This window comes from Vombatus ursinus, unplaced genomic scaffold (genome assembly GCF_900497805.2).
Source record: "Vombatus ursinus unplaced genomic scaffold, bare-nosed wombat genome assembly UNPS02014286.1, whole genome shotgun sequence".
Taxonomy (NCBI): Eukaryota; Metazoa; Chordata; class Mammalia; order Diprotodontia; family Vombatidae; genus Vombatus; species Vombatus ursinus.
Genome location: NW_020954064.1, coordinates 27581 through 49606, shown reverse-complemented (window position 1 = coordinate 49606; position 22026 = coordinate 27581). Strand labels below are relative to the sequence as shown.

The following is a 22026-nucleotide window of genomic DNA, read 5'->3' as shown; positions in this document are numbered from 1 at the left end:
TACTTAAATAAACAAAAAGGGGGAGCGTGGACTACTACCCCCTCCACACAATTAGCCCAGATTTTATATACCTTAAGTTTTTTGAATGTCAATAAAGAGGGGATTACACCTGCAGAAAAACACTTTCAAAAATGCAGGTTTCCTGAAGCCAGAGTTATATGGAAGGACCCACTTATGGGGAAGTGGGAAGATCCAGATCCATTATTAACCTGGGGGCAAGGGTATGTTTGTGTCTTTCCAGAAACCTTTGAGAAACCTGTCTGGATTCCAGAGAAATATGTTCGAACCTGTTCCACTACTCACCCCCCAGATGAAGGAATTGAACCTGCAGCAGAAACGGAAGCGAACTATAAAGAGAAAGAAAAGACTTGCAATGATTCCCCTGCTCTCTATCCAGCCATCATATGGACATTGTGACCAGCATTGGACTTATTTTCCTTTAAAGCTTGTATAAAACCCCACAAGCATTTATGATAGCTTCCTCCTTCTCCAATAGTTTAGAACCTGGATTTGTGAACTTCACACAATCCAGTACTTTAGAATAGAATGGAACCTGTCTTAATTGTATCATCAAGCAATGTATTGATCGAAATGACAAAATTGTTCTATTGGTTGAACAACCATCCTTTGCTGTTTTTTCCCACTAACCTTTCTCATGAATGTTTCCAATCTTCTAGTGAACATGCCCTTCAACTCATCTCATCATCACTATACAGGTCAAAAAGATTTGTTGGGTTTCTCATTACTGGATTAATTTCTGTCACTTCCTTAATTATTATATCCACCCTGTCTTCTATTGCATTGCAGTCAGGGATACAAGATGCACGATTTGTAAATGAGCTTGCAAAAAATATTAGCTTAGCCTTACAAGCTCAAGAAGCTATTGATAGGGATTTATCATATAAAGTTAATCTGCTAGAGCAATCTGTGCTATATATTGGAGATGAATTTGCAGAATCAGAATTTAGAGCAAAATTGAAATGTGATTATCATTTTACTATGATATGTGTTACTCCTATAGCTTATAATTCTAGTATAGTACATTTGGATATGATCAGGAATCATTTAGAAGGTATTTGGCAAAATAGCAGTTATGCAGCGGATTTATCTTTTCTTACAAATGTAACCCAGGCTATTTCCAATAGTCTATTCCCAGGGATTCATCCTCAGAGTTTAGCACAAGAGATCTTAGAAAAATTGGCCTCGTTAAATATATCCAAAAATATCACTGATTTATTACTTCATCTTTTTCTTGGGGAATTTTATTAATCCTAGTTTGCCTTGTTCTCCCGCGTGCAGCTGCACTGATAAAGTCATGGTTCAAATCCCTAGCCACAGATATTCATCACCTCAAGCTTCAACAAAAACTGAAAGGGAGAGAGGTAGAGGGCCAGCTCTGATCAGTCCAGAAAAGGGTTAAAGAATTCAGGTTGGAATTTAACTCCTGCCTGTTCTTACCTTCAAGGGCTCACTTAATCAGGATGTTGGCTCACCACTCTCCTATTCATTAAGGGGCTCCGGGAACTGCCTGACTGTGACACAGTAACAGTCTGGCATGAGGGATAACATGTGGCAAACTAGGGAGGACTAGTCACATACTTTGAGATAAGAACCTGAGACAGCCCTGAGAATGATTGTCCAGGCCTATTAATTGACTGTTAGTTAACCATTAATTGATGGTTAGTTGTAACCATTTGTTTAAAACGATGTAATCCTTTTCTCTTGACACTTTTATGGTATGCTCCTTTGATGTATGTCCTGAAAGCATTTTTGTACCGAGCTCTGAACCTTGAAAGTTATCAGTAACAGTCTCGGGATATGTTTTAGTTTTCCCACACAAAGGATCCTTTAAAGCTCCAAAATTTTTCCTATATATGTTGTGACCCTCAGATGAGTAAACGGCTCAGTCTTCACTGACCCGCCTGGCCCATGTTTCTTCATTTCACGCTCTCCCATCAGGTGTGACTCTTAGTTGCAGGCAACAAATGAACATTGAATTTTTGTTTGTTAAGGGCTTGTCTGCTCTGTATTTCCTGCCTTGGTTGCTATCAAAGCTTTTAAGGCATAAAATGAATTCAGGTACATAAAGACATACAGGAACAGATGGACCTCAAGGGAACAAAGATCTCTCTTTCATTCGAATACTTTAAATAACAAGGAAGGGAAGCAAAATATACACGAGATTCTTTCTTGAGTGTTTTCTGTCACCATACTCTAATAGATTTTTTTAATACAGTGGCTAGGATAACTAACTGAAGGAAGCAATTACTGGTTATTGAGAGGATAATTGGTAAGCTAATGTTGGTTACCCATTCCCTGGCCACCTAAAGTCATTATTTCTGAATTTTATGTGTATATGTGATGGTCAAAGTGAAAAATTGCATTCTCGTTTGACATAAGCCTCAGTGCACATAACCTTTTTCCAGAATAAGGGTGAAAAATAAATTGACTGAGTAGGCAGAGAAAGAAACCCTATTCTAAGCTTTGTTGTGAGGATAGTTTGTAAGGAAAAATGCATGTTATTTGACAAACTTAAGAAAGTTCAAATCAGGGAAAATTATGGTTGTAGAGAAACTTGCTCTTTGATTTTTTTTCCTTTTAAAGTTTGCTTCTGCGCAAAAATGAATCTATTTTTAAGGTGGTTAAATAAACTGGGTAAGCAAAGCTAGTTTTAGCGTTTGATTTTGTGATGGGTGGAAGTGATATCTTTAAGTGCATTGGTTCATTTTTGCTGCCAGCTAAAAATGTTATTGTACTGGTCATGCAGATTATTTTTTTCAAAATTTTATTTTCTTTAACTCATTCAGCCTAAATCCACTAAAACATTCATGTCTTTGAAGAGGAGCTCCCTATCATTTGCACTGATTGAGGGGTCTAGTATGTGTGTGCGTTTTAACAAAATCCTGATAGCAGGAAGAATCTTGCTATTTAGTCAATGAATGTATGAAGAGCAATGCAAGTGTTTGAATTGTACCTTGAATTGACTTTGGAACACACACACACAAATAAGCCAAACACAACTCAATGTCTTGAGTACCTGTTAAATTCTTTATGAGATGGGCCACTTGTATTGAACTTATCAAAAAAAGAAAAAAAGATGCAGAAGCTCCCTCTATCCAAATCTCATCAAAGCCTAGTAGCATTCTTAATTAGGGAACATAATTTTGCCACCTGAACCCCAAGTTTAATTGTTTTTCCTCCCTGATGTGTCTCCCTCATCCTTGTACTGGGTGAGGTTTTTTTTTTTTTTTAACATGTGTGAATGAATGAATGTGTGAATGAATCTCTGTTTATAAAGCTATATAGCATGTCTATTTCTTGGCTTGTTGCACTGTACATTTAAAAAAAATTAATTTATCACTTCCCGAGTACCAGGTTTCTAGAAATATTCAAACCTAGGTCTTTGTTTAACCAAAGCTGTGAGGGTAAATACAACACAACTCTAATGACAAACCAGTCAGTCAGAAATATGGATGACTATTTCATCAATGAGGAAAAACAAAACAAAAGTAAAACAAAAACTCTTTGGTTCTACACTTCCTTAAATGGGAGAATGTTTGAAGATAACCTCAGTTTGTTGCTGTAACTTCAGAAACAAGGAGAAGAAGCCCACATAGGACTAGGTCCCCTTCTTTTGTATATGTAGGACAGTATTTGCCCTCACAAAGATAATTTTTTCTTAATCCAGGCCCAGCAATCTATACATTGTGTTCATTTCCTAAATTTTTCACATCTCATCAAACATTTGTCATTTTCCTTTTCTGTTATCTTAGCCAATCTGATAGCTGTGATGTGGTATCTCAGAGTTCTCTTAATATATATTTCTCAAATCCATAGTGACTAGAACATTTTTTCAGGTGACTGTTGATAACTTTAATTTCTTTTTCTGAAAATTGCTTGTTCATAGCCTTAGACAATTTATAAATTGGGGAATAGCTTGTATTTTTCTAAATTTGGCTCAGTTCCCTATGTATTTGTGAAGTAGAATGTTTATCAAAGACATTTGTTGTAAAAAGAAAAATTTTCTTTCCTGCTTTCCTTTTGTTAGGAATAACTTCTGTAAGAAAAACAAAGACTCCTGAGGTAGAGGAGGCAAGCTCATTTATTACACAATCTTGCAAGAAGGGGGTACGCTGCTAGAGGCAGGCACACACTAGGGAAGTGAGACCACGTGGTTTTATCCCAGTCTGAAATGCAGGGTCTCCCCTCATTTCTCCATTGGCTGGCTATTTTGAGGTGTGCAACTTCCCAGTACGCCTACTTCATATTATTCCTTAATATGTTTTCTTCTCCCTTTACTTACAACATTGTGCCTAAAATCATGTTAATCCTTCCCCTGGGGAGGAGAAGTTAATATGCATAATCTTCTTAAGCACAGGTAGTTTGAGCAATTTGTAACCTTTGTCCTATTTTCAGCATTTTTAACCACACTACTAGTTTTGAAAAACAATTCTAAACAGAACCACATCTTTCACATCTGTATTAGACTTTTAGACCATTTCCTCTGCATAATTTCTTATACGTTACAATCCTCCCTTTCTCTTCTTTCTAAGGATTATGTTTCCACACAATTTCTATTCTTCCCTTTAAGTTTATCTTCGAAATCCCTTAGCAACTCTAAACCTTCTTTTTCCTCTACATCCTCTTGTGTGGATAGCTTCTTTCTCAAAACCATCATTTGGGCTCGTTTCCCTCCTAAGTTAGCTATTTGCATCTTCTTCACTGTTTTGGTGCAAATCAAAAGGGGGCAGTCCCCTTAGTAAGTACAGATACAAAGACCCAAACGTAATGATAAATTATTCTTTTAAGGCTTCAGAAGTCTCTTCTCATACAGCTATCTGATGTTCTGGACATCTCCAGAGAAGTTTTCTGATCTAAGTGCTGTTTAAAGACTGTCTTCTTGTAGAGACCCTCTTTTTTGTTTCCATTCTCCTACAACATTGATCTTAATAAAATTTTAAAATTACCTTGCCAATAACCAGAGCAAATAATGAGACAACTTTGATATTAACCAAGTATTAATAAAGTAACAGAATAATATCCTGGTTCTACAAGCTCCTGGCCTAATTATTCCCATACCATTATGAGAAATTAAAGGATCCTAACTTATTTACTAATATAATAGTAACGGATGTCAAGGCTGAATACTTAATTCTAAAATTCTTTTTTTTATTCATAAAACAATTTTTTTCTTTTTTATTAATTTATTTTGATTTATCAATAATCACTTCCATATGTTTTTGAGTTTAAAATTTTTCTCCTCCTTCCTCCCGACTACCCTCCCCAAGACGGCACACAATCTGATATAGGCTATACATTTACATTCCTATTAAACATATCTTCCCATTAATGATGTTGTAAGTAAAAATTAAAACCAATAGGAGGAACTATCAGAGAGAAGAAACAAAACTCAACAGAAGAGAAAACAAATAGCAATGCAACTTCCATAATTCTTTCTTTGGATGTGGTTAGCATTTTCCATCACGAGGCCTCTGGAGATGTCTTAGATTCTTGCATTGCTGGGAAGGGTTAAGTTTATCAATATTAGTCATTGCACAACATGGCTGTTATTGTGTACTACCTGTTCATATCCTTTGACCATTTATCAATTGGGGAATGGCTTGTATTCTTATAAATTTGACTTAATTCTGTATGTATTTTAGAAATGAGGCCCTTATCAGAGGCACTGGTTGTAAAAATTCTTTCCCAATTTTCTACCTTCCTTCTAATCTTAGTTGCAATGGCTTTGTTTGTGCAAAAACTTTTCAATTTAATGTAATCGAAATTATCCATTTTGCTTTTGTAATGTTCTCTATCTCCTGTTTGGTCATGAATTCTTCTGTTCTCCATAGATCTGATAGGTAAACTATTCATTGCTCTCCCAGTTTGCTTACAGTATCAGCCTTTATATCTAAATCATGAACCCATTTTCACTTTATTTTGGTATATGGTGTGAGATTTTGGTCTATGCCTAGTTTCTGCCATACTCTTTTCCAGTTTTGATGGATTTACATGTGAATTCTATCAAACATTTAAAGGACAATTAATTCCAATACTATATAGACTATTTGGGAAAATAGGTGAAGAAGGAGTCTTACCAGAATTTTTTTTTATATAAATATGGTGCTGATACCGAAACCAGGAAGAGTCAAAACAGAGAAAGAAAATTATAGACCAATTTCTCTAATGAATATAGAGGCAAAATTTTTAAACAAAATATTAGCCAATAGATTACAGCAACTCATTCCAAGAATAATACACTATGACCAAGTAGGATTCATACCAGGAATGCAGGGCTGGTTCAATATTAGGAAAACTATCAGCATAATTGAGCATATCAACACCAAAACCAACAGAAACCACATGATCATCTCAATAGAAGCAGAAAAAGCTTTGGACAAAATACAACACCCATTCCTATTAAAAACAGCAGAGATCATAGGTATAAATGGAGTCTTCCTTAAAATAATAAATAGCATCTATCTAAAACCTTCAGCAAGCATAAGATGTAATGGGGATAAGCTAGCAGCATTTTCAATAAGATCAGGGGTGAAACGAGGATGTCCATTGTCACCACTGTTATTCAACATCATACTAATTCTAAAATTCTAAGCTAAATAGCTCAATTTTATATTTGCATCTTACCATACTAACCTCAGATGTTCCCACATCAACCTATGAATTAATAAGTTTGATATTGTGCTCATAATACCTTTGGATTATAGAAATTTGTCATAAAAGAATAGAGACATAACTAAAGTAAGGGAACCATACTTCCCTAACTTCATGTCAATTCCACGCAGAAGTTATATAATAGTAAACTGCATTGAGCCAGACTTAAAGTCTGTAAGGAGTCATAGTGGGAAAATTGAGTCAGGAGAATCCTACCTAAGCTCATGCAGCATAGTCATTCTCCTTACCTTCCCATGAGAACACCCTCTGCAGTTCATAGATGCAGCTCACAGACCCCTCACAGGATTGCTGACATCATGGGTTAGTAGCTCAATCAGTTCCTTATTAACCATACCTGAGGTTAGACTCAGAATAATCATTCATTAACAGCCACCAAGACCTTGGATAGCAAATTTTCATCATCAGGATTTCAGGTGTGACTATAATCTCATATTAGTTAGGAAACATCTCTAAAGTGAACCCTAAGTAGTTTTCATGCATTCCTACACATGTTTCAGTTCCTGATTAAATAAAATCCTGAGTAAAATCAAATTTCCATTAGAGTGATAAGTTCTTACTCTAATAGATGTGCCTCTCTGTTTCTCAAGCTTATTTATCCTTCTCTAGCCATACTTAATCTGAAAGAATGAGGCTTTTAACTTCATCCCTTCTGAGTTCGAATGAGTTATTTCTCACAATTCCTTGGGCGATTGACCAGGATTCCAAGCATCGAGGCAGAGAGGTGATCATCACCAAAGGGGAGGGAGGTGCACTCTGTCGATTTTTAATGGCCTCATGGATTGAGGGTGAGTATCCTTTCCATCCAACTGTGGGGACCCAAGGCTGATTGAAAAGGAAGGGTGAAGAGAAAAGTGGAAAACAGGCATGGAAACCATGGCCACTGTATAAGCTCATGGCGTACTGCTTGTGGGGCAAGGTAAGAAAATTTGGACTATTAAGTATTACCTTGTCAGTAGGGGAATTATCCTACATGAGACTGAGAATGTGAGGTATACTTTGGAAGTACAGGAATGAGGGGCTTTGCTCCATGGGTGCAAGCTTAGATCTGAGAATCTGAACCTTTGATTAAGAAGTGGGTCTTTCGCGCTCAAGTCATCTCAGGAAGATAGATAAGATGGGAAATTAGGGAACTAAGGTGCCAGGCAAGGATAAAAGAAGCACTCCAGGAAACATCCCTCCAGATAGTCCTTTAGGGAGGATGTTGGAACATTGGAATGATGATTCTTGTATAAGAGGGAAGGATAAGAAGAAAATGATAAAGTATTGCTATTTCACTTGGCCTAGACAGAGTATTCTACTACCAGCAGTGTTTTGGAGAAAATACAGAGCAGATGAGGATTGAGTATGTCAAACATTAAATGTTTTTTGTGAATAACAAAGATTCTTTCAGTCAGGAGAACTCTGCTTATGCTTCCTGTTGGAAAGGAGAGAGTTCTGTCAAATTGTTTCCACTTAAGACAAAGGAGAAAGGAAAAGGCGAATGCAAAAAGGAGGAAGATTTTCAGAAATGGGACCCTTTTCTTGCCCTGCTGCCCCCTTTTGCTCCTTCTATACCCAGAGTTCCAGATACAGATTTGATAGATCTAGGGGAAAGAGCTAAATTTCAGGAATCAGGATCTGGGTATCAGGGGAAAAAAACTGAGAACTCAAAGAGAGATCCAGAAAGTTTGGGGGCATGTAGTGCTCCCACCTTTAGTAAATTAAGGAAAGAATTGGAATGATGCCAGAAGAATCTCCAGAATTATCCCCTTCCTTCCAAAGAGAAAGGGGAACCTAAATTATACCCCTTAAGGGAGATCCCAGTGGGTCAAGGGGAGATTGAATATGTAAATGCCCCTTTAACAAGTACTGAAGTTAAGAATTTTAAGAGAGAAATGAACTCTCTGATAGAGGGCCCAATTGGCTTAGCAGATCAATTAGACCAATTTTTAGGCCCCACTTTTTATACCTGGTCTGAAATGATGGCAATTATAAATATATTGTTCTCGGGGGAAGAAAGGGAAATAATTAGGAGGGCAGCTCTGAGAAAAAGGGAGAGGAATAATCCACCTGCTCTGGGAGTTCTACCTGGAGAACTAAAAATTCCAAATACTTTCCCTAATTGAGACAACAATGACCTGGTAGATAGGTAAAAAATGAGAGATCTGAGGGAATTGATAATTAAAGGAATCAAGGAAGCTGTACCTAAGTCTCAAAATTTCAACAAAGCCTCTAAGATTCAACAGGAGAAAAATTAGTTCTCTTCTTCATTCCTGCAAAGACTTAGAGGTCAAATGAGGAAGTACTCAGATATGGACCCTGAGTCAGGGATGTCTCAACACTTGTTAAAGATCAACTTTGTTACCAAATCTTGGCCAGACATCCAGAAACAGATGCAGAAAATTGATGGATGAAGTAAGAAACCATAAGATGAGATGCTTAAGGATTCACAGAGACCGTTTGTGAAGAGCGAAGACAAAAGAAGCAGAGACAGAAAGCCAAAATGGTTTCAGCCATGGATGAGGTGGTTAAGAAAGGTGGCATAGGGAAGGATTAGGAAATAGAAGAGGAAAGGGAGAAAAAGGGAGGAGGGTTCTGCAAGGAGAATGGATGGGGGCAGGAAGAAGAAAAGGAAGAGGGAGGAGCAAAGGTAGGCCAAATTATAACCCCTCTAATTTGGCCAGATTCTTCTATTGTGGAAAATTTGGACACTTTAAGAGGCAATGTCTTGAACTAAAGGCAGAAGGGAAATTAGCACCTCTCATGACTTTTGATGAGGAATGGGGAGGTCAAGGGCTTCCAAACAGTTGGTCCCAACCAGGGCTCTTGATGAACTTAAAGGTGGGGCCATGGAAGGAAGAGGTAGTCCTTTTAGTGGACACTGAGGCAACTAGGTCATCTCTGAATTTCAAACCAGAAGGGGCAAAATTTTCTATTCAGAATCTTACGGTCTCAGGAGTGAAGAGATAGGGACTCTTTTTTTTTTTTCTTTTTGTTTTTTTGTTTGTTTTCAACATTTACTTCCACAAGATTTTGAGTTCCAAATTTTCACCCCGTCTCACCCCTCCCCCCACCCAAAGATGGCATGCATTCTGAATACCCCTTCCCCCAGGCTGCCTTCCCTTCTATCTCTCCCCCCCTTCTCTTATCCCCTTCCCCTTCAATTTTCCTGTAGGGATGAATTTCTGTACCCCATTTCCTGTATTTCTTATTTCCCAGTTGCATATGAAAACTTTTTTTTAAACATGTGTTTTTAAAACTTTGGGTTCCAATTTTCTCCCTTCCTCTCTCCCCACCCACCCTCACTGATAAGGCAAGTAACTAAATATAGGTTATATATGCGCAGTTATGCAAAACACTACCACGGTAGACATGCTGCAAAAGACTAACTCTATTTCCCTTAATCCTATCCCACCCCCCATTTATTCTATTCTTTCTTTTGACTCTGTCCCTCCTCAGAAGTATTTGCTTCTGATTACCCCCTTTCCCAATCTGCCCTCCTCTCTATCATCCACCTACTCTCTTGTCCCCCCCCCATTTTCCTGTAGGGTAAGACAGATTTCCATACCCAATTGAGTGTGTATGTTATTCCCTCCTTAAGTCAAATTCTATGAGAATAAGATTCACTCATTCCCTCTCACCTTGCCCCACTTCCCCTCCACTGTAAGAGCCTTTTCTTTTCTGGGGTTTTTTTTGTGAGATAATTTACCCCGTTCTACCTCTCCCTTTCTCCTTCTCCTAGTATAATCCTCTCTCACCCCTTAATTTTATTTTCCAGATATGACCCCTTCATCTTCAACTTACCCTGTGCCCTCTATCTATCTATATCTATATATGCGTACATATAATTTTCTCCCCTCCAGCTACCCTAATACTGACAAAGGTCTCATGAGTTACAAATATCGTCTTTCCATTGAGGAATGTAAACAGTTCAACCTTAATAAGTCTCTTATGGTTTTCTCTTTCCTGTTTACCTCTTCATGTTCCACTTGAGTCTTGTATTTGAAAATCAAATTTTCTATTCAGCTCTGGTCTTTTCATCAAGAATGCCTGAAAGTCCTCTATTTCACTGGATGACCATTTTTACCCCTGCAGGATTATACTCAGTTTTCCTGGGTAGCTGATTCTTGGTTGTAATCCTATCTCCTTTGCCCTCTGGAATATTCTATTCCATGCCCTGCGGTCCCTTAATGTAGAAGCAGCTAAATCTTGTGTTATTCTGATTGTGTTTCCACAATACTTGAATTGTTTCTTTCTGGCTGCTTATAATATTTTCTCCTTGACCCAGGAACTCTGAAATTTGGCTACAATATTCCTAGGAGTTTTCCTTTGGGGATCTCTTTCAGGAGGAGATCAGTGGATTCTTTCCATTTCTATTTTGCCTGATGGTTCTAAAATATCAGGACAGTTTTCCTGGATAATTTCTTGAAAGATGATGTCTAGGCTCTTATTTGATCATGGCTTTCAGATAGTCCAATAATTTTTACATTCTCTCTCCTGGATCTATTTTCCAGGTCAGTTGTTTTTCCAATGAGATATTTCACATTGTTTTCTAATTTTTCATTCTTTTGGATTTGTTTTACAGTGTCTTGATTTCTCATAAAGTCATTAGCTTCCAATTGCTCTATTCTAATTTTTAAGGAAGTATTTTCTTCAGTAACCTTTTGGACTTCCTTTCCCATTTGGCCAATTTTGTTTTTTAGGGCATTCTTCTCCTCATTGGCTTTTTGGACCTCTTTTGCCATTTGGGTTAGGTTATTTTTAAGGAGTTATTTTCTTCAGTATTTTTTTGGGTCTCCTTTAGTAAGCTGTTGACTTGTTTTTCATGATTTTCTTGCAAAACTCTCAGTTTTTCCTCTACTTCTCTTACTCGCTTCTCAAAATCCCTTTTGAGCTCTTCCAAGGCCTGGGACTGATTCATATTCTTCTTGGAGGCTTTGGATGTAGGAGCTTTGACTTTGTTGTCTTCTTCTGGTTTTATGTTTTGATCTTCTTTGTCACCAAAGTAAGATAATGTAGTCTGACTCTTTTTGCGCTGCTTACTCATGATCCCGGCCAATTACTTGAGTTTTAAACTCTGTTAAGGTAAACGTCTGTTTGCAATGAGGAGAATGTACTGTACCAAGTTTCGGGGGTTTGTACAGCTGTTTTCAGATGTATTTCTAGGGACCTGTAAATTTTCAATTCTTCCAAGGTGGTATGATAAGGAGCAAAGTGTTTTCTCTCCACCATCACAACAAGCTCCACCACGCCAGTGCTCCTCTTCGCCCCAGGACCGCCCCTCAGAACTGTGACCCAGATCCAAGCACTGGTAAAGCAAGAGATTCCTGCCTCAGCACTGGCAAAGAGATCCCCACAATTCCCCTCTGATAAGCCACTCTATTCGCCCTCAGTCTGTGGGCCAGAAGCTCAGGAAAAAGCCGAGGCCCTGGGCCGCACTCCAGACTTGTGGCTGAGACCTAGCTCCTCTCTCACTGAAGTCACAGACTTTTCCCACTGACCTTCTTAGTTGTCTTTGCCGTTCAGGGGTTGAGAAGTCTGGAAACTGCCACAGCTGCCCATGATTCAGTCCTCTGAGGCCTGCTCCAGGGTCACTGCGGCCTGTGCACCCATGCCGCACTATGCTCCTCTCCCCTCCTGGCACGATATACCTTTCTGATCAACCAGCCAGGCTGTCTTGGGCTGGAAATTTGTTTCACTCTGTCTTTTTGTGGGTTCTGCTGCTTTAGAATTTGTTTGGAGCTATTTTTTATAGATATTTGGTGGGGTTTGGGGGAGAGATCAAGCAAGTCACTGCTTTCACTCCTGCCATCTTGACTTCTGAATAGAGGTAGAATCAGACCAGTTGTTGTGTTGAAATATCTTATATATGGCAAACATTTATCATATGAACAATGATTTAAAATAATAGTGGAAAAATATATGAATTTAAAGATATGAGTGCCTGGTTTCCAATTCTAACCCTGGATAAGTCCCTCCAGCATTCTGAGTCATTGATTTCTTATTTACCAAATTGAAACTATCATCTTTCTCCAGTTTGTGTATCTGTATTTTATCAGTCATTACATTTATCAAATATTATTGGATGAATTCAACATATCCATGCAAAAAGGGTTGTTGGTGCATGTAAAAGATCCAATCAATTTGCTGAGTAAGATGATTTGTCACCAATAAATATGTGCCAAAAGTTGTTATGTTTTTCATTCCTTTCAATCAAGTATGTAACCATAAATTCATGGTCTGTGCAAGAAAACTTTTGCCAAAACCTTATTGTTCTCTTCTACTACTTTTAGGAATGACACTGCATAAATAACAATAGTTGATTTTCATAAGACATAACAAAAAATACAAGAAAGACAAAAAGTCGAGAACTGGTAACTAGGTTAATTCTTAGACATAATGTATCTGAAGCTAATGTCACCAATCCAGCACTCCAGACATTCTCACAACTCCTGATTTCCTTCTGCTCTCTCAGTGCATTCACAAGAATTCCAGGAGTCTACAAGCCCTTTGGCTTCTACAAATCTAGAAACTTTCGGTCTCAGTTCTTTGAAATTTCTTTTGCAGGACCTGAGTGTGTGGTGACAAAATCAAAATATCCATGGAATCAATGGGAAAAAAAGTGAGAGTAGGAGGTTTTGCAACAGCAGATTAGAAACTATATGACAAAGTGGTACTGGCTAGAGAATAAAGTAGTGGATCAGTGGAATGGATTAAGTACACAATACACAGTGATAAATGACCATAGTAATCCAGAGTTTGATAAACCAAGAAATCCAAGTTTTTTGGGTAAAAACTCACCATTTGACAAAAATTGTTGGGAAAACTTCAAAGGAGTTTGGCAGAAACCAGATATAGACCAACATTGCACACTGAATACTAAGACAAGGTGAAAAAGGGTAAATGATTTAGACATAAAAGGTAATATCATACATAAATTAGAGGAGCATGGAGAAACGGATGTATCAAATCTATGGATAAGGGAAGAGTTCATGACCAACAAGAGATAGAAAGGATTAGAGAAATTAAAATGATTAACTTCAATTGCATGAAATTAAAACTGTTCTGACCAAACAAAAGTAATGGAGCCAAAATTGGATGTGTAAGGTATAAGAAATTATGTTTCTACAAATGCAGTGGAAGTGGTCTTAAAGTCTAATACACGTGTGAAAGGAGTACTTTTACTTAGAATTGTTTTTCAAAGCTAGTAATGTGGTTAAAAGTGCTGAAAGTAGGACAAAGGTTACAAATTGCTCAAACCCGCTGTGCTTAATAAGATTATGCATATTAACTTCTCCTTCCCAGGCGAAGGATTAACACAATTTTAGGCACAGTGTTGTACACAGCAGGAAGAGAGAACATATTAAAGAGGAACATGGGCTCTGATTCTTAAAATCTAGCCATGGCTTAGATTCTTAAAATCTAGCCAATTGCTTACTAATGTTCAGACTCCTTAAGAATCTGCCCAATATGATGGATGTTCTAATGAACCTTGTCTTTAACTAAAAGAAAGCTTGGGTTGAATTCTTTCAGGCAGGACTCACGTGTTGTGATTTTGGGATCCCAGCACCCCTGCACCCTTAAGCCGCATCATTTTGGTGGCCCGTATGGGGAAACTGCCTAACCCCAAGTTCTTCTCCAGTCAAGACCAGAAGGTATGTAAGCCTCCCCTCCCTTCTTTCTTGCTCTGCAGTTGGGGTCACTTTCCAAGCACCAAGGCTTGGAGGTGCTTTTCTAGCAGACAGTTACAAGGCTGTCTGACACTTGGCCTGACACTCTCAGGGTCTCGGTCCACTGGGTCTGTCCAAGGCCATGGACCTGGGTACACCTTCCACAGCATAGAGGACAAGGATGGATTCCCTATCCAGAAGTGTATGTTCAATTTTGTTAATTCCTTCAGCGCTGGGGAATTGGGGAAAACTGAAGTTGCTTTTTGGTTCCCTGAGGCTTACTTACTCCCTTCCCTCTGCACCTCTGAATCCTCCTTCATGGAGGTTATAGGGAAAGTTAGAACAGCTAAAAATATCTTGGCAGATTCTGGAGGCTTTGTGATTGATCATTAAGGAGTTTTGAAACTCCTCCTTACAACCCTGGTCACTCTTTTCTCCCACTCCTTTCCCTTGAGTCAAGTGGGTGTGTTAACTCCACTCACAGGAGAAGAGAGTTTCACCCTTTACCCCTCACTTTTGATTTCACCAACCCCCACCTGGGAAAGGAAGGAGGGGGGAGGGGCAGCAGCTACAGCCTGGGTCCCCCAGACAATGGTCTTGGGCTCTGGGGCAACCTTTGCCTGGAAGCATCACCCAGATTCAGCACATCCTGCTCAAGGTAAAGAAGCTGGCCTCTGAACTTGGGTAAGCATGTTCTTTTAAATTTGTAGTTTTAACTGTTAAAGATGAGATGTTGATTCTCTTTGTAAAGTAATTTGGAAGTGCATTTAATGAAACTGAAGTCACCTGATTGGTAATGGGTTTGTTTCAAGTTTCAAATTGGTGAACTTTCTGTATCAGTTATGTCAAGCAACTTTTCATAATTTGATTACTGCTAAAATAATTTAGCTATTGTTGGTTATTGTTTTAATGTATAAACTAGCTAAAAAGTTTGTTTGGGTTATGTATGGCTTGCTGAGAATTTGCAAGTGTTCAGAAATCTCTAATGATTGGCTTTTTACAGCAGGGCAAATTTAAGTTTGAGATGTAAATCCTGTAAAAGTTTTTCCTAAACTGTGATTTGTGAAACTTGCTGTTTGAGGTAAAAGCTCATAGGATTTTATTTTGAGTTGTCTGATGGATCATAATCCATCAATAATCAATAATCCACCATCTGAGAGAAATGCCACAAGCTACTCTGAGAATGTGATGCTGGTGGGAAGTCAGAATCAGGAAAAGCTGAGAGGATAATTTTAGCCTCAGTCTAAGATGGGATCCTCCTGGCTCAGTTTCCCCATTATGTTCCTTTGAAAGGGAATGTTACCCACCTGGCTATTCCTGAGTCTGGCTATGAGGTGGATTTGATACTGCATGGTTGGAAAACTGAATTATCTGAATCCAAACAGAGCTAAGGATGTTTTATCCTCTCAAAGTTGGGCCCTAAAGCTAGTCCCTGCTTTATATCTGGGCCCTTCAGCTTTTTTCTGTCAGATTTATGTCTTCCAGACTATAGGTCATTCACCTACAGTTGGTAGCAAACAGCGAGTACCAGCCAATCTCACCTCCCCATGGCTCCCTGGATGCAGCCTGTGCTCAGTTCCAGTCAACCTCCTCTTTGGGACTCCCTGGGGGCCGGTTCAGCTCTACGCCCCTTGCCAGCAGGAAGCAGTTTCAGAAGCCGAGACCTTTGCCCCTTACTCCAAAAGAATTTGGGTCCCATTTGTTTGAGGGGGGAATGATGGGATAGGGATCTGGGCCCCAGAAAGGAAAAACCCTGGACTTTCCCACATGGCCAAATCTCTGGCCTTCACCTGAGGCTATAATCCCATCAACTGGCCTTTCATTGTGGCTATACTCAATCTCCCTTCCATTGTCTTGCCTCCCTTTGGCCCCAGGCCACTTCCCACCCTTCCTAATTCTATTACCTCATGGACTACTTAGTCACTCCTAGATCCCGCCCACAGTCTTTCTGTATATAAGGTCCATCTTGTCTCCATTAAGATGCTCTGATTCAGACTGAAGTTTAGTCTCCTTCTAGGATTTGAGCAATACTCAATCCCCTGGTTTGTACTTATGCAATGATGAAGTCTGAGCCAAAAGTCTTTTCTTCCTCGATTCTGAAAATATAGTGGATAGTGCCAGCACATGGTTCCTCAGGAAATATAGCTGACCAATTATTAGAGAACCTATCAGATTCCTCTGAAGAGTTACTTTCACCATCAATGACAGCATACCCATTATGGCTTTTTCTCTCTATTACTCTAGAAGATCCATCAATGAGAAGATGATGCCCCTCATGGAGGGGGATGTCTCTCAAATCTGGACATAGACTTGTTTGGTACTCTATGATGTCAAGGCAATTATATTCCAAATTGTCATGTTCTGTCTCTCCTTTTTGAAGGAAAGAGGCAGGATTGATACAAGATGCCACCACTAATACCAAATCAATCTTTTCCACGTATTGTATTTCTTTTTTGACACTCTAAGACCTTCCTTCCCAAGGAAATGAGGTAAAGCATTTGTTGCTTCCACTACCTAATTTTTCTTTTCTCCTGATATCAATAGATCATCTAAATATTGCAGTAAAGTGGCTCCTTTTGGCACTGGAAATTTTTCTAATAATTGCTCCAAAACCTGCCCAAATAAATTTGGGAATTCTATAAATCCTTGAGGTAGAATAGTCCACCTAAATTGTTGTTTTCTTCCTGTAAAGAGTTCTCCCATTCAAAGGCAAATAAATCTCTACTTTCTGGAGCTAGGGGACAGGTCCAGAAGGCATCCTTTAAGTCTACTACACTAAACCATCCTTCCTAGTGCAGAATTTTTCCCATGATGATATAAGGATTTGGGACCACTGGATATCTTACTGAAACTATTTTATTAACTGCCCATAGGTCCAGGACTAAATGATGGAACCCATTAGGCTTATGGACTGGCAAAATAGGAGTATTATATGGATGCAAGCAAGGTTCCAATAACTCATTCTTGATTAATCCCTCAATAACCAGTTGTAGCCCCCTTCCTCCCTTCCATGGGAATGGGGTATTGCCTCACCTGCACCACTTCACCTTCTTTCTTCAGGGTATTTCCTTCTCTTGCCCAGACTATTGGATCTATTTGCCATTCTTCTTCTTCTTTTAATTTAATTTAATAGGTTCAAATATGGATACCAAGAATCCCTCTCTCGGGGGTGGAGCCAAGATGGCGGAGGGAAAGCAGTGACTGTCTTGAGCTCTCTCCCAAAGCCCTCCAAATACCTAAAAAAAATGGCTCTAAACAAATTCTAAAGCATCAGAATCCACAAAAAGACAGAGTGAAACAAATTTCCAGCACAAGACAGCCTGGATGGTTGATCAGAAAGGTATATCGCGCCAGGAGGGGAGAGGAGCACAGTGCGGCATGGGTGCACAGGCCACAGTGACCCTGGAGCAGGCCTCAGAGGACTGAATCATGGGCAGCGGTGGCAGTTTCCAGACTTCTCAACCCCTGAATGGCAAAGACAACTAAGAAGGTCAGTGGGAAAAGTCTGTGACTGCAGTGAGAGAGGAGCTAGGTCTCAGCCACAAGTCTGGAGTGCGGCCCAGGGCCTCGGCTTTTTCCTGAGCTTCTGGCCCACAGACTGAGGGGGAATCAAGTGGCTGATCAGAGGGGATTTACAAGGTTCTGGAGAGAGAGAGAGAGAGAGAAGATTTATTTTTCCCAACAATTCTTCAAAAGTTTCAAAACCAAACCCTCTGTACACATTGTTCTTGCAAATAGATTATGCTTTTTCTTTTTACCTATACTTCTTTCATTTCTATATGCTTAAACTTTGTTACCTTTTCTTCTGATGGACTTTGATTAAATTCTCTTTAAAACTGCACATATCTTATTTCTTTCTAATTTTGACCTGACAGTTCAAGGATCCTTCTTAACTTGCCTTTTACCAATCATATAACCTAAATAATAAAGTATTTTTCTCTCTTGCTCTCTCCCATCCACCGCTCCTCTGAGGCTGCTGTAATCAGGGAGGGAGCGGGGGAGAGAAAGAAAGCGGCATTCCAGAGTCCAGCTGCAGTCTTGGAAACTGGAATGCTATTTTTGCTACCTGGCTACAAAGGGTGACAAATTACACACAGGACACTAATTCATACCACACAGACAAACACAGAACAGATACATAATTATGACAGGGAAAATCAAAAAACTGGAGTTAGCTTCTCATACAGTTATCATAATAATTCATTTTTCAAAACAAAAAAATTCCCCCTCTCTGGACATATTTTAGCAATGGTACACCAATCAAAAGGACAAAGAACAGTAGTTGCAATATTATCTAATAAGGTCATGACATAAGGAACGGTAGGGCCATAAGCCAAAGCCGCCTGTTTAAGTTCTTTTAGTATTTTGAAATTTAAGATTTCATGTTGTCTTATTATATTAGCAGGATTTCCTGGATCAGGGATTTCAAGAACAGGAAGAGCTTGAAGAAACTCAGATGGTACTGTTTCTTCAGATTTTAATGCTCCAAGGATGGCTCTCTGAACTGGAGCAGAGGCCTTTTTAAACATATTATCAGGAAAAGGGTCTGGTGGAGGTGGAGGTGGAAAGGGCTGTGTCAGGCAAGCTAAGAAATCCGTAAAGGTTTCTTGAGCGCCCTGTTTTATTTTAGTGAAGGAGGTTCCCCTATCCTCAGCTCTTTTTATTACCTCCTCCAATAGTCCTTTATACTGAACTTTTGTCTCCTTTTCTAGTTTATTCTGATGTTCCTGACCGTCTTCCTCTCTATAGGAAGGACATCTATAAAAGGGTGGGGGTCTTAACAGGGCTGTAGGTTGTGTGTACATTAATTCACCCTCATTATTCTCACTAATTTTTTGCTGCTCATTAAATATTTGACTCATCTCTTCTTCTTCTTCAGTCCCTGCCCCTGCATCTTTTTTCAGAATTTTTGTTGCTAAGGGTACTTTCTCTGGAGGAATGAGACATATTTTCAACACCCTCCATATGGAAAATGCAGCTATGGAAAATGCACCTGGACCAAAGGTGCAACTCCAATTCTAAAAGCCATAGACACTTTTGTTTATCTTGTCCATAGATCCACTTTTTGTATCTCTTTCTGCCCAGCTGGGCTGAAAAAGGGCTTGACTCTGATCTGCTCAGGATCTGTTGATTAGAAAAAGGTTTGTTGCATTTCCCAGATATTCAGGTGAAGGACTGTTGTGGGACTCCAGGCTGTAATTCCTCCTATTTTTCCCATTTTGCTGTACCCATTCCTCATATAAAGGCTGTTCCCACATTTTTTGTGTTCCACATGTTCCACATTTTCTTCCTCATGTGCCACATGAGTCTTATATTCCATGCACTGTCACATTGTTCTGGTCCAGAGTTTGTTAAACTGAGACCTGGGGCAAAATTTGCTACCTGTTTTTTATACAGATGATCAGTTCAGAATGACTTTTATATTTTAAAAGAATACTTTATTTCATTAGAAATTAAAAAAAAAATATTAGCCCAAATGCCTTAAAAATAAGGCAGAGGACAATATTTCATGCATAGGTCCATATTTGGACTCATGCTTTTGGAAGAATCAGTCAACCAGAATTTATGAATCACTTATTATGTGCAAAGCACTGTGATAGGCACTGGGGATACAACGCTATGTCATGTTCCAATTGACCTGTAGCTAATCTTAGGCTCCCAATGAAACTGGTGCTAACTAGTTCATTCACATAGATTCACAGCATTGGGTTGATGTCACATTAAGAGGTAAACTCCAACTGCTTAATGAAAAGGGTAAGATGATTTAAAGTATCTTCTTTTTAAATAGGTGTTTCCAGATGTGAGTATGTTATAATAAAGGCCTCAATAAGACAAATCAGACAAAAGATCATCATTTATTAAATGTATGGGTTAAACAAGGTGCCACAAGCATATGATAGGAGTAGTGATGACTGATGAAGTGAAATTTGCTCCATTGGTACATTTGTGATGCTGGGAGAAATGAGAGGAAAGCTGCAGGATGAAGGGAGGTGCCCAGTGGGAAACTGATGGGAAGACAGAAACAAGAGTCCCCCAGGATGGGCATCTGAGCATAATCTATGGAGGGAAAGCCCACAGCGAGGAGACTCTTGATTTACTAGGGTGTCGTCAGTCTAGTCTTTAACGCCAGCATAATGCTTGGCACAGTATCAGGACATGATGAATGTTTATTATAGAAAAATTATTTAACCCTGATGTTGGCTTAGTGAGGATGAGAATGCAGAGTCTGACTTGACCCCAATTCAGGCATGACAGTTGTGGTACGAGAAACGTGATTATTTCTCTATTATATTGTTTGGTTGGCTGTTGTCCTTCATTCTCAAAGAGGACTAAAATGTCCACCTTATGCTAGAGTCCAGTTTCACTGTGTCTGATTGTGGCTGATCAGACCAATATTAGCTCAGAACATTCTACCACAGGTCTGGCACAAATAGTCCTTGTGAACATTTGGGGTGGATTCTCCAAATTTGGACATCTTGTACTTCTTCTGAGCTATTTCAATTCTACTTTGCTCATAGAGCACAGCACCTTCTATGATGTGGGCATGCCATGTTGATGGTTATTAATATAATAACCAATTATTGATTTTGGGATCCAGTTTTTTTCTTTTTCTTTTATTTCTTTATTCATGGCCCACCCCACCCCTCTGTCTGTTTGATAAGATTGTCCCAGATCTTCCCCACTCATGAAGAAGACCTCATTTCTGTTTAGAGGGTAAACAGAATGTAATCAAGGAGAATTCCAGCCATGAAGCATTAGGCTTATTATGCCCTTGGAATCCCCCCCCCCCCCACATTGGAGTTTAGGGCAACTCAACTCATGAGTGAGAATCTATCCAGAGTCTTCTGGGTAGAGATGGATTCCATTGTCCAGATTGCTGGAGGTGGCTAAGTCTCATGATCAAACCACAATCTCAGCAGGAGGGGCTGAGAGCTGTTAGCCCACCTCCTCATTTGAAAAGTCTCCCCCTCATTGACCATTGACCAATCAGGGTTGATTTTCACCTGTCAGGGGCATCCCTTTTTCCAAAGATATATAAGCATTCAGTGATCTCCATGGTTTCATCTTTGGTCTGAGAAAGACTATTGGTCTTCAATTTATTGATTACTTGCTAGCCTAATGAATAAATTGGTTATTAATTACTCAGAAACTCTGTCTCTCTGGCTTTCAAGTCATCTCAGGAATGACATACTTTCACCTTCTACAATCTTTCTCAATTGCCTGTGGGAGGAAAGTGCCCTACTGAGCCCATGGTTCCCACTAGTGAGGTAACAGGCAGTCTTGTGAGGAATGTGATTTATCAATCTAAAAACATCATTGAGAATTCTATTATTATTATGATTATTCATTCATTCAGCAGTGGTTTAGGGTGCACTTCCAATGGCCAAAGCACCGTGGTTAATGTTGTCAAGACAAGACCAATGTTAAATTTATCTCAGTCTGGGTACTTGGGGGCCCAGGCCTTGTCATTATTATTCACACTTTCTACCCCTGTCATGTCACATTGTCCTCTGACTGATGCAACATCTGGTAATTTTGAGCCACTGCAGGGATTTGGCTTGGGGAGAATGGAAGTACTTCTCTGGAAAGTCTGTGAAACATAGCTTGGCAGAGGTCAGAGGGTCTTGTGGACATCTCAGAACCCATGCAAGCTGTGAAGGCTCCAGGGACTGAAAATAGAGAA

General features: G+C 39.3%; 1 protein-coding gene across 1 annotated transcript in view; it reads left to right on the top strand.

Moving 5' to 3' along the window:
* LOC114042180 (vomeronasal type-2 receptor 26-like) overlaps positions 1 to 22026 on the top strand; it is a 59689-nt gene that overhangs the window by 33651 nt on the left and 4012 nt on the right. The window contains 1 exon segment of the mRNA XM_027860847.1: positions 3582 to 3642. Within this exon segment, the coding sequence (XP_027716648.1) occupies positions 3582 to 3642 (61 nt within the window).